The sequence below is a fragment of the Geotrypetes seraphini genome, chromosome 18 (assembly GCF_902459505.1).
Source record: "Geotrypetes seraphini chromosome 18, aGeoSer1.1, whole genome shotgun sequence".
Lineage (NCBI taxonomy): Eukaryota > Metazoa > Chordata > Amphibia > Gymnophiona > Dermophiidae > Geotrypetes > Geotrypetes seraphini.
Genome location: NC_047101.1, coordinates 32,003,071 through 32,015,921, shown reverse-complemented (window position 1 = coordinate 32,015,921; position 12,851 = coordinate 32,003,071). Strand labels below are relative to the sequence as shown.

Here is a 12,851-nt window from a genome sequence, read left to right as displayed (position 1 = left end):
AAATTGGGACGTCTTGTTTCTAAACGTACGTTGTCTAATTGGCTGGCAGCGTGCATTTCTTTCTGTTATGCTCAGACCGGACTGACACTGGAAGGTTCTGTCACGGCCCATAGAGTTCGAGCTATGGCAGCATCTGTGGCTTTCCTCCGCTCCACGCCTATTGAGGAAATCTGCAAGGCTGCTACTTGGTCCTCAGTTCATACTTTTACATCTCATTATTGTGTGGATGCTTTCTTCAGACGGGATGGACACTTCGGCCAATCTGTTTTGCAAAATTTATTTTCCTAATGGCCAACCTTCCCACCATCCCTCTATTTGTTAGCTTGGAGGTCACCCATCAGTCAAGAATATGCTGCTTGCTTGTCCTGGGATAAAGCACAGTTACTTACCGTAACAGGTGTTATCCAGGGACAGCAGGCAGATATTCTTGCGTCCCACCCACCTCCCTGGGTTGGCTTCTTAGCTGGCTTATCCTAACTGGGGACCGCGCGCCTCTGTCGGGCGGGAAGGCACTCGCGCGTGCGCGGTGCGGCCTACTAGAACTTTCCAAGTTCTTAGAGTGCAATCACTCTAAAATTGTCCGTACCGGGGCTCCGTCGGTGCCGTCACCCATCAGTCAAGAATATCTGCCTGGATAACACCTGTTACGGTAAGTAACTGTGCTTTCTCATTGGCACATTCACACACAGACACTATTATATATTTTATATGTATATTTATAGTATTTATTATATTTATGGTTGTATGTATTAGTAAAGTTTTTGTCCACATGGTGTGCTTACAGGCATAGTGTATATGTTATGTCCTCTTAACCCCTTCTCCCTGGTGTTAAAAAAGTCTATTTGGTTTTGGGAGGGTGTGAAATTTTGCACATATTTTTTTGGTATATATGGACTACATGATGTATGAGACTATTCTCATTTAGACTTCGGTCTGGTGCTGGTCACCTTTTGAGATATTGCCTGAGCCAGAGGTCTACATTCATTCAGTTATGAAGGGCTCATACTGATGTCCATTATTTATTCATTCATTCTATTTATTTGTAGTTTTGCCCCATTCCCTTAGACTTTTTTTCCCCAGGGATTAGGTGCATTAGCCAATTTTGGATTATTCTTATAGACTTTGTGGATATTATTGGCTATTATCCATTCAGGGTTTTTACTTGTGCTGTGATCAAACAACCCACGATGAATCATCCCATTCTGGTAGACACATGCCTGGAGCTTTAGTTAGAGGTATAGATATAATACAATTGATTGCTCAATTTGTAAACATCTTTGTGAAGAAATTGTTTGTATGTGTTAACCATACCGCTCCATGACGTAGCAAATAAGCTTTATAGCTTTACTAGTATTTAAGCCCGTTACATTAATGGGTGCTAGAATATATGTCTGTCTGTCTTTCTTTATTCCTGTCTCTCTCCCTGGCCCCCTTTGTCTGTCTGTCTTTCTGTGTCTCTCCTTGCCCCTGTGTCTTTTTTCTTTCTGTCTCCCTCCCTCCCACTGTCTGTCTTTCCTTCTATCCCTCCCCCTCCATTTTTCTGTGCAGCAGCAGCAGCATTTCCCTCCCCCCACCCCCACTTCCTGTACAGCAGCCGCAGCAGCATTCCCACACCCTCCGTTTCTCTCCCTCCCATACCACTTCCCTGTGCAGCAGCAGCGTTTTCCCTTCCCACGGTCTGGCCGGCTCCCTTAGTCCCTTGCCGCCGCCCCCCCCTTCCCTTCCCACGGTCCCGACAAACCTGCCGACCGAAGCAGCGTCCACAGCACTCTATACACGCTGCTTCGGGGCCTTCTACTGACCTGATTTACTCTGGCAGGTCCCTGATGACATCATCAGAGACGCAGCAGAGCAAATCAGGGCAGTAGAAGGCCCCGAAGCAGCGTGTGTAGAATGCTGCGGACGCTGCTTCAATCGGCAGGTTTGTCGGGACCGCGGGAAGGGAAAGGGGGCGGCAAGGAACTAAGTGAGCCGGTCAGACGACGGGATGGGATGGGAGGGTCAGACCGCGATGGGAGGGTCAACGGTCGGGACCGCGGGAAGGGGGCGGCAAGGGACTAAGTGAGCCAGTCAGATGGCGGGAAGGAATGGGAGGGTCAACAGGGGTACGGGTGCTTCGAGGAGGGGGGGGTGCCGACAAAGAAATTGCTTACTGTGAATGCGGGGGGAGCCCGCAAGACCGAAGGGACCGTTTTATGCGCGCATGCGCACTCCTGCCTGCCATGGACATAGGACCACAGATCACGCAGGTAGGCATGCGCATGCACGCTTAGCGTTTTATTATAGTAGATGGTAATATTAGAGATCAAATCGTTAATACCTCCCCACACACACATACACACACACGCAACAATTGATTTGGGATTTTTTAAAGTTTTTTTAAAGGAAATTTGTGGTGTTTTATTGTTCCATAAAAATTGATCATTAACTTTTCCAAAGATTTGTGGATGGTGGAAGGGAATAATATTTGGAACATATTTAGTATGTATAATATTTTGGGAACTATTGTCATTTTTAAAGAATCAAATCTTCCCCACCATGATAAATACAGGGGTGACCATGAATTCATAGTTGTTTTTATTTTATCCATAACTTTTGACATATTCAGCATTGTCAAAATGTAGAGCAAGATATTTAATAGTCTTAACCCATGTAAAAAGACAATCGGGTGTATTAAATGGGAGACAATAATTAAGTGACATTAATTCAGTTTTATCCCATTTCACCTTGTAACCTGAGATGAGGGAAAAAGAGGAGATTATTTCTATAAGTTTTACTTAAGAACTTTGTGGGTTGGATATAAGATGTCATCTGCATAAGCAAATCATTTGAATTCTGTATCTTTAACTTCTGTTCCTTGTATCTGTTAAGAATTTACAAAGGTTCAAAGCTAAGTTAAACAGTAAAGGGGACTTTGGACATCCCTGACAAGTACCTCTGTATAGAGTAAAGAGGTCTGATAATTCATCATTGGCAGCTATTCTTCCTGAAGGAAATGTATATGAGTGTTTTCCAGACCTTTAGCTAATCTAATCTAATCTTTGGTTTATATACCGGGTCATCTCCCAGTGGAGCTCGACTCGGTTCATATATAATTAAGACTAGAGTACATAGCAGAAAACATAGGAGAAGGAAGAACTAATTAAAAACTAAAGTACATAAGAAAAGCATAAGAAAAAGAACTATAATATTATCAGTATTTTAATTGACTTCGGTTCCAGTTATCATCAAAAGGATTGAGTTTTCATGAGCATAATACTGTATTAACTGTGCTTCATGGCTTATTGGAGAAAGACAACTCTTCTTTCTGTCTAAACACAGGTTAAACCATGTGGGCGACTGGGGCACCCAGTTTGGTATGCTGATTGCGCACCTACAAGACAAATTTCCGGACTATGTGAATGTCTCCCCTCCCATCAGTGACCTTCAGGCATTTTACAAGGTGATGCTTTGTGCTCTGCAGCTGTCTGAAGACCCCTTTCACTGTCTTGGGAAGTTGTATACATATAGAAGGCTTGTAGCAAGACAAGCAATAAACACCTTTTCTCTTTTTCAAAGAAAGAGGAGCAGGCTCATAAATTCCGATGCCCTCTCCAGGAAGGAAACCTCAGTTCTTTAGCGTCCCTCCAGACTGGCACAGAATAGATGGATTTATGCTCCTCTGCCAGCAAGAGGAGACTGAGACATAATGACTTTTGGCTGTAGTACAAGTGGGCTGTGCAGTCCCATCTACAAATCAGTCTGTTCTCAGTCTCCAGTAGGTGGAGGTGGTAAGCCTGTGAAGTCTGTCGTTTGGTTAGTTAGGGCCTGTTGGATGTGATTTGTGGCCTCTTTTCTTGTCCCTGTTGTAGGTGCCGGATTGAACTTGGGGGACCCTTTTGGGGGCCCATCCAACTTCAGGGGTGCCACACTTGACTGGTCAAGTCCCTCCCTCCATTTGCCCTCACCTCCCCAAAATATTTTTTTAGAGGAGCCTCAGCTATAAGCCTTTCCACTGTTTCAGGCAAGGCATATAGCTTGGAGAGCCTGTGGGGTCTGCTCATTAAAGTTGTTTAATAAAAAACAAAAAACATCCTGAGGCAGTGCCAGTCTGAAAGAAAGGTTTAATTGCTTTTTATTGCTAACCAGTGGTTTGTTTTGTCTTAGCAGTTCGCAGTTGATGTGGCTGGGGTGTGTGTGAAGTGCTCTGAGGGGGAAGCCTCCTCGGCTTCTGGAGCTGGTAATCTGGGTTCCCCTTCTTGTGTGCACCGCTCGTCGGCTGCAGGCAATGGGGAAGCTCAAGTTTCCCCTAACGCCTACACAGGGATTTCCCCAGCTGCTGACGGTCAGGGAAATAAGGTTTCCCTAACCGCTGATAGTGCTGGGGATTCCCTTACTGCTGTATGTCTTTCCTCTGTGGCCCTTGGTGGGCAGAGTTCTTCTCCACAATGCTCAACCTGCAGGCCGTGTGATTCTGGTGGCTCTGGACTGGCCCAGGTGCTTGCGGATCTGGTGCATCTTCTCGTGGCTGATCCTCTTCTGCCCCTCTCGTCCAACCTTCTGACTCAGGGGCCCATTCCCATGTTCGATCTAGGTCCCTTTTGTCTTACAGCTTGGCTCTTGAAAGGGAACACCTAAGTATGAAAGGCTATTCTGATAAGGTGATCTCTACCCTTTTGGGCTCTCAAAGACTTTCTTCCTCTTGGGCCTATGTGTGCATCTGGTGTCTTTTTGAGGAGTGGTGTTCTGCTCATTCCATGTTGCCCCTTCGAGTGTCCTTGCTTAACATAGTAACATAGAAGCATAGTAAATGATGGCAGATAAAGACCTGAACGGTCCAACCTGTCTGTCCATTAGTTATACCCATTAAAAAAATACATGATTAAATTTTTGGAGTTCTTGCAGGATGGCTTGGAGTGAGGTCTTGCCTGGTCCTCTGTATGGGTTCAGGTGGTGGTCTTGCCTTCTTTTTGAGGTCTGTTGCACAGTCGATGGTCTGTAATAGTGTGTTAGAGCATTTATTCTCAAACCTGTCCTCGGGGACTGCTAGCTAGTCCGGTTTTCAGAATATCTCTAATGAATATACTGCCAATACACACTATTTCTTGGGACTTTCACCTATCAATAGCTTTAATATTATATATAGATATCTAAAATCACAAAAAGCTAATATCTCAATATAATATCATTAATACAAATTCATTATATAACTCATCATATTACATCACACTACAAACATACATTCTTTAGCACTCTCCAGACCAGTAGAGGTTAATCTTTACAAATGGCTATATATCCAATCATGACCAGCAGGTGGAGACTGAAAACAAAACTGTGAGATAGTATATAAGATATCCCCTTCTCTATTCTCATCAGTCTACTTCAGTATCCAGCAGGTGTTGAGTGATCTGTACCCATCTCCCTTGGTAGGGCTGTTGGAATTTGTTTAGGGGGTTTCTAGTCCCTGTTTTTGGCCGGACAGAGCTTGGATGGGCCCTGTTTGGGGGTCCGTCTGACCTCGGTGTCAAACCCTGCGGTTCTCGAGCGGGGTCCCTCCCCCCACTTCCTCCACCTCCCCACATTTTTTTAGAGGAGCCTCAGCAGTCAGCCTTGCCCCCTAAATCAAGCAAGGCCTACTGCTTCGAGAGCCTGTGGAGTCTGTTCAGTAAAAAAAAAAAAAAAATCCTGAGGTAGTTCCGGTCTGCAGGGTTGCTTCCCTGTCAATTTACTGTATTTTACTGTATTTTTGCACTAACCGGCACTTTTCTTCTAGCTAGGTCGCTTATGGAGCAATTGTGCCCTTGTCCGGGGGAGTGTGACAAAATTTGGTCCAGCCGCCCTGAACTCAGCGGTTTGGGCCGGTGAGGCAGTGGAGCTCCATCGGCAGTGGCTGCAGGCGCCCAGAGCTCCCCGCCGATGGTGCCTCACGAGTCGGAGCAGTGGGGAAGCCCGGTCTTCCCCCAACTGCCCACGGAGGGATTCCCCGAACCACCGATCGGGTTGCAAAGGATTCCCTCTTAAGCTGATTTTTTGACAGCTGATGCCGACTTGCCTGTTTTAGCGGCTGGGACTGTTCAGGTTTCTCAGCTGCTACAGGCCATGGAGGGAGCATTTTTGGCGGGAACTTCGCCATTTTCTCAGTCTGGCCCCTCCATTTTGTCTGCAACCTCAGGTGACCTTCCCCCTGTTTTGCAAACACAGAGGCTGGTTTCAGCAGGGACCTCTGCTGAGGCAGGGAGTCCCTGGGGACCTCCGGGGGGGGGGGAGGTTTGCCCCCAATTTAATTTCTTTCTTTGTGCAGACAATTGAGGGTCCCACGTGCACCTGGGGGGTTTTGGGTGTGGTTACCCTCTGCACCCCCTGTGGCTTTGCCTCCCTCTTTTCATTTGGCGTCCCCACTTCCTCCTCCCTCATCCATGCGCCCGCGGGAGGGCTTGGATTGCTGATTGGTGGTCAGAGGAGCGATTTGACATGATTGAGGACCTGGCCACTTTGGCGGGCTTCCAGGATCCTCTAGAAGGGACGGCCACTGGCAGCGGGGCGTCGGGTTTCCCGTCTTCCAGCACAGAGGCATCTGTGGTGCACTTTTTATTTAGAGGGATGCGCTTTTAAACCTGATTTAGCAGGTCTCCTCGGTGCTGCTTTTTTGACGATGCGCCACCGGAGAGCCCGCATAGGGGGCCCCTCTGCTTCAAGGGGTCTGTCCTGTTTTCCTGCTCTTTTCCTGTGGATCAGGATTTTTCGGGATATCGTGCTGACGCAGTGAATTTCACCAGGGGCGCCGTTTCAGTTTGCGCGCGCCCTGGCTCGTTGGGATCTCATCCCGGAGGGGGATCGGGCTACCTTATTTTCACTAGTGGTGGACACAGTGGTCTCAGTGATTGGAAAACGGCATACCGTGCCTGTTGCGGGCGGTTTCTGCCCTTAGGGTCTCTGAGGAGCGTACGTTAGAGACACTTCTTAAGCAGAATCTTGCTGTCTCTGCCTTGGGGATCCAGTTGGCTATTTGTGTGGGGCTGGTGGCTCACACCGTGTTTCGGTGGTCAATCTTGGGTCTAATGTCTGGTCCTTTGTGGATCAGGAGGTAGCGAAGATTGAGATGGCTGCCTTATTCCTCTCGGATGCTCTTTTCTGCCATGGTGCGGCCTGCGGCTAAGTCTGGGGCTTTTGGTGACTGTACGCCGTACCTTGTTGGTTCGCGCTTGGTCGGCGGTTGCCGCGTCCAAATTTAATTTCCAAAAATTTCCCTTTTGGGGGTTGTTTTTGTTTGGAGAGAACTTAGATAAATTGGTTCAGACTCTGACGGACTCTGAGATGTCCGTCTGCCTGAGGACCATGCCCACCCAACGTCTCAGGGTGGCACTACCCGGAGGCGTCTGTGGGTATTTTGCAGGTTTCGCCCTGGGCGTCGGACTGCTTCTTTCCAGGCTTCTGGTTTTTCCCCGGGGTCGGTTGGCTCAGCGCATGCAGTCCTTTCAGGGGGCCCGTCGGGGGGCTGGGAGTTCCCCCGCCGGTTTCCCTGCTGCCCGTCCCGCTCGATGGCTCTTTGCTGGCGCCCCTTTGGTTCCGGTGGGTGCCCGGCTGCACTATTTGTTTCCCAAGTGGGGCCAATCAGTGGGTCCTGGGGGTGCTGCGGGATGGTTATGCTCCGGAGTTTACCGCTCTCGGACAGATCATATCTTGCCTTTCCATGTCAGGCGGCATGGGAGACGCTAGCCTTTCGCCAGACCCTTCAGTACTTGCTAGATCTCAAAATGGTTGTTCCAGTGTCCCCTCAGGAGTGCGGCACCGGCTGGTATGCCATTTCCTTTATGGTGCCCAAGAAGGAGGGGACCTTTCGGCCCCTCCTCGATTTAAAAAGAGTTCATCAGGGCTCTCAGAATGACACGGGGACAAATTTTTCCCCGTCCCTGTGAGTTTTGTCGCTGTCCTTGTCCCTGCCCCATTCCTGTAAGCTCTGCCTTAACCACACAAGCCTCGAACACTTATGATTTTAAAGTGTTTGAGGCTTTTGCAGATGAGAACAGAACTTGCAGGAATGGGGCAAGGTCAGGAAAAGAACTCGTCGGGGCAGGAAAATGAGTTCCCGCGGGGATGGGGAAAAATTTGTCCCCAAGTCATTCTCTAGTTCAGACTTCCTCTCTTGAAGTTGTTTTTCTGATTTTGGCTTATCCCAGTGTTAAAGTGGATCAGGTTAAAGAAACACCTTGTGCATATCTCTGCATAACTTTCTCATTCTCACTTGACTGCTCTGTCTAAATAACCTTCTTCATCAGATCAGGTATTGTGTTAAGTGATTTTCAGGATTAAAAGATTCAGAAAATTCCATTGCAGCCATACATGCTTTTTGCAATATGATTACTCATTTTTTTTTTTCCATATTTTTCTTAATCCAGGAATCAAAACATAGATTTGACACAGAGGAAGAATTCAAGAAGCGGGCCTACCAGCGTGTGGTGCAGTTACAGAACCACAATCCTGACATCATTAAGGCTTGGAACCTGATCTGTGATGTCTCTCGGAAAGGTGAGTTTCAAGTTTATTTAAAATTTACTATATCACCTACTCGAGACTTCTAGGCGATGTACAAAAATGCCATAGCAATCTCTATATATAAAACCCTAAGTGCGCATGCGCTGTTGAAACATCGTGATTCCTGGCGCCGTAAGGTGTGCTTCTTGTGGCCACCAGCTTAACCCTGAACAGGGCTTTGTTGCAATTCTGATGGCTACACTAAACAGCACCTAAGCGTGTGACCCGGCCTGGAGTCACCCTGCAGGATCGGATTTTCAAAAGTGAAAAAAACACCACAAATAAAGTTCCAACACAGGGACAGTTTATATAACTAGTTCTCTTTACTTAATCCTTCCAATCAGGTAAGTAACACTTTCATTGATTCTGAATTCCAGACAGAAGTCCAAGAAAGAAAATATATAAAAAAAAAACATACAGCACTGTCAAAATGGCAGAGTAATTGAAGCAGGGCTAATTAACTCCAACATTCTTTTTCTCACTGCTTCTTAAGTCTCTCCTATTGTTGAGACCTTGGGCTCAGTAAGGAGCTCACTCTGACTGCTACCAAGCAGTCCTTTTCTTTATTCTAAAACAGCTACAGTCCAGCCTTCAAGTTTTAGTTAGATTGCAGTCCATAACAAAAAAATAAGAAAGCCTCTGGCAATTAATAATTAAGGTTGCCAGGAAGAAGAGAGAGTAGTAGGTTTTGCAAAAATTACAGTCTTTCAAACAGACTTTCACATTCCCTCCCAGGTGGAAGCAAAACCTCTCCCTCAAATACTCTCTCTAAACTTTCACAGTAAAAATCAGCATTCAAAAACAAAAAGAACAGCACACAAACAGTTTCCAAAACTCACTCACTGTTTGTGGCTCAGAGTCCAGTTCACCTGCATTGGTTCAGGTAGGTTAACATCTCTTCCAGCACAAGACTCTTGAAAGTCCATAAGTTCCTCAGATTGAGTCAAACACTCTGGTTGTTCAACCTCATCCAGCTCCATAGGTTGAGGCTCTCTGTCCCTGTTTGGCTCATCAGGGTCCCTAGGGAGGCAAAGCCTAAACTTCCTCCCTAGCCGGCTTCTTTCCCTGTTGTCAGGGGCAGGCTTATATACTCTGGGGAAACGCCCTGTTGTATCAGCCCTGGCAGTATTCCAAGGGCCTCTTGGGCTCCCCCAGTGGTCCAGGAAATTATTTAATTCAGATCCAATCTGTTCTTTACCAATTCCTACCCGGGATTTTGGTTTCACCTCTTTTCCCTTTATCTTGACTGGGACCTGCGCTGGAAGAATTCCTGGCTGGTCACATTCTGTGGCAGTATTCTACTTGACCCTTCATGGCGCATGCGGTGGCTGGAGCGCGTGAGCGTGCAGCTCTTTCAACGGCGGTCGGCTTCAGGCGCGTGCGGCTGTGTTTGGCGGTTTGTCAGTCCCCTATTAGTTGCGCCTAGAGGACCGGCAGGAGAGTTGCGGTTGCAGTGGCAGTTTCACAACGGCGGCGCCGGCAGTTTGTCCCCTGTTAGTAGCGGCAGGAGAGTGTCAGTTGTGGTGCTGCTTTGCTTAGAGGAATGGCAGGAAGTGTCCAGCGGCTGCTATAAAGTAAAAAAAATTACTACTGCTCAGGGAAGTGGAGGGGGAGAGGGAAAGGGGGCTGCTTTGGGGGAGGAGTGTGCTGGGAGGCAGACAGCTTTGCTGGGGGGGGGAAAGACAGAAGGGGGGCCACGGAGAGACAGTCAGGGAGGTATTGGAGGGGGAGAGGGAAAGGAGGCTGCTTTCTAGCACCTGTTAATGTAACGGGCTTAAAGACTTGTATACCAATAAAAGTATAATTTAATCTAAAACAGACCAAGGGAAAAAACGATTCAAGGACAAAAACGAACAGGAACAAATGGGAAGAGGGGATAGGAACTCCAATTAATAGAAAGAAAAGAAAACACTTAAAGGGAAAAACAGAAGGATGGGGAAGTAATACTAAAAATTTTTCCTAAAAACTAAGTCGTCCTTAAAAGGACAGTTTAGGTTACAAAGGCATCGCGGAATAAGAATGTCTTTAGCATTTCCTTAAATTTGATCAGTGATGTATTTTCCCGCATGTAGTTGGGGATACTGTTCCAAAGGAAAGGAGCACTTACAGAAAAGATCATATTCCTCATTGTACTAATATGTTTCAATGAGGGAACAGTGAGGAGATTATGTGCGGTGGATCTTAGGGTCCTTGATTGATTATAAGGGATAAGTAAGTTGTTAATAAATTCTGGCTGACTATTTGCTTGGTGTCAAGTGCCTGGTATACCTAAGTACTGGTGTATGGCTTTTCAGGGGAGGCATTTGTCAAATAATAATCATCCATTATGGGGCATATTCTATAAATGGTGCCCTACTGGTGCCTCGCTTAACTTGCAAAGCCGTTAAAAACTATTTAAAAATTGTTTTTAAAAAATGTAAGCGCTTAGAGGCATCTACAAAAACGGCACCTTAGAATACCTAAGGTCAAAGTAGGCGTGATTAACACCGGAAATGACGTTAGATGTTAGGCGCTTCCGTAGACATGATTTACGTCCAACATAGGCTCCAGAAATGTGTGCCTGCAGAACCCTGGCCTAGTTTTCCAGCACCTATGTTTGAGGTAGCCGCAGTTCTACAAACGGCACTGTTGTGTGATTGACACTCGATTGGTAACCATTTTTAGGCAGCTGCCGAGATCTGTGCTGTATGTAGAATCTGGTCCTATGTGGGTAATTTTATAAAGACTGCCTAGGTTCCCTCGCCTGGGTCACACCAGCACTACCTATATGATGCTGAGCTTTTTGGGGATTTTCAGTGGCCTTATTTGGATCATGCTACTGAATATCCAGCTATAGACCCAGTAAGCAACACTCATCTGGGTAGGAGTCGCTGAAAATCTAAAAACATTGTTACTTTTTTGTATTATTTAACACATTGTTTGTGATGTCATATATGGTATGTAATAATATGAAAGCCATCTTTTTAAATGGAGAGTGTAAACTGAATCGATTGATGATGTGTAAACATGTAAAAAAGATTGGGCTGCCTATACCTGCCATGGGTCTTTAGCTCTGTCCTCTAGGTAAAAATGGAGGCATAACCTAATGGTTTAGGGGAAGCCAGGATTCAAATCTTGTTGCTGCTTGTAATCTCGGGCAAGCCATTTAACCCTTCATTACCTCAGGTATAAACTTAGATTAAAGGCCCTCTGGGGACAGGAGAATACCAACTGTACCTAAATGTAACTACTGGAAAAGGTGTGAACTAAATTCAAATTTCCTTCTCCTTGCTTCCCCCATTCTGCAGTTGAGCAAGTAGAACTGTCCAGTGACATCTGTAGCAAAAAAAAAAGTCCTGTGGCCTTATTCCATACTTACTGAAAGACACCTGTTTTGCCATTTTTAATTTTTGAGTGTTCCTCCCACTTAACCCTCCCCACTATTAAACATCCCCTGTTGTTCATAATTTAATGCTGTTTTTCATCGGGCATTGATAGATGTAGTATATGAAAATGGTTTGAACACCTAAGAGGTGACATTTTAGAAAGTTAGATTGAGATTTTAAGAACACTTTTACTGCTTCTATTCTAAAACATATATGAAACTTTTTTTTTTTTTAATTTCTTTATTCATTTTTTTCATATTACAAGTGTATCAGAAAAATACATATAATCTTATAAACACACACTTGATTTTCTTTCATGAATACTTTAAGTACAATATATCATATTCATATTCATATTTTTATAATGTTTTAGATAATATATAAATCATTTAATATGTATGACAAATATAAATAAAATAACCCCCCCAAGCCCTCCCTTTGTATTTCAGAAACTCTAACCTAATACTTAAAAATACATTAATTAATTCATACATATTGTAAGGTAAATGAAATAATACCCACCCACATCCCCACTTATCAAATCTCTTATTATGGGAAAATGTTATTAATCATTACAAAAATCTGCTAATGGTCTTCAAATCTTTAGAAATTTACCAAAATAACCTTTCTGTGTTGCTATTGTGCGCTCCATTTTATATATAAGGCATACCGAATTCCACCCAAAATTATAATTTAGTCTGTCATAATTTTTCCAGTTACATGTTATTTGTTGAATTGCTACTCCAGTTAATATGAATAAAAGTTTATTATTATGTGACGAAATTTGACTTTTTGCTCTCATTGTTGTACCAAATAAAATAGTATCGTAAGTCAAGGCTACTGGATTGTCCATCATCCTATTTATTTGAGGCCAAATTGATTTCCAAAATAATAATATATATGGACAATAGAATAAAAGATGATCCAATGTCCCAGCCTCAAGATGACAGTGCCAACATTTATTAGACTTAGAGC

General features: G+C 45.0%; 1 protein-coding gene across 3 annotated transcripts in view; it reads left to right on the top strand.

Annotated features, from left to right (window-relative positions):
- Positions 1 to 12,851, top strand: part of RARS1 (arginyl-tRNA synthetase 1) — a 94,908-nt gene that overhangs the window by 54,006 nt on the left and 28,051 nt on the right. For all 3 annotated transcript variants that reach the window (XM_033927301.1, XM_033927299.1, XM_033927300.1), the window contains 2 exons: positions 3,322 to 3,442; positions 8,376 to 8,505. In XM_033927301.1, coding sequence (XP_033783192.1) covers positions 3,322 to 3,442; positions 8,376 to 8,505 — 251 coding nt within the window. The remainder of the gene's footprint in view (positions 1 to 3,321; positions 3,443 to 8,375; positions 8,506 to 12,851) is intronic.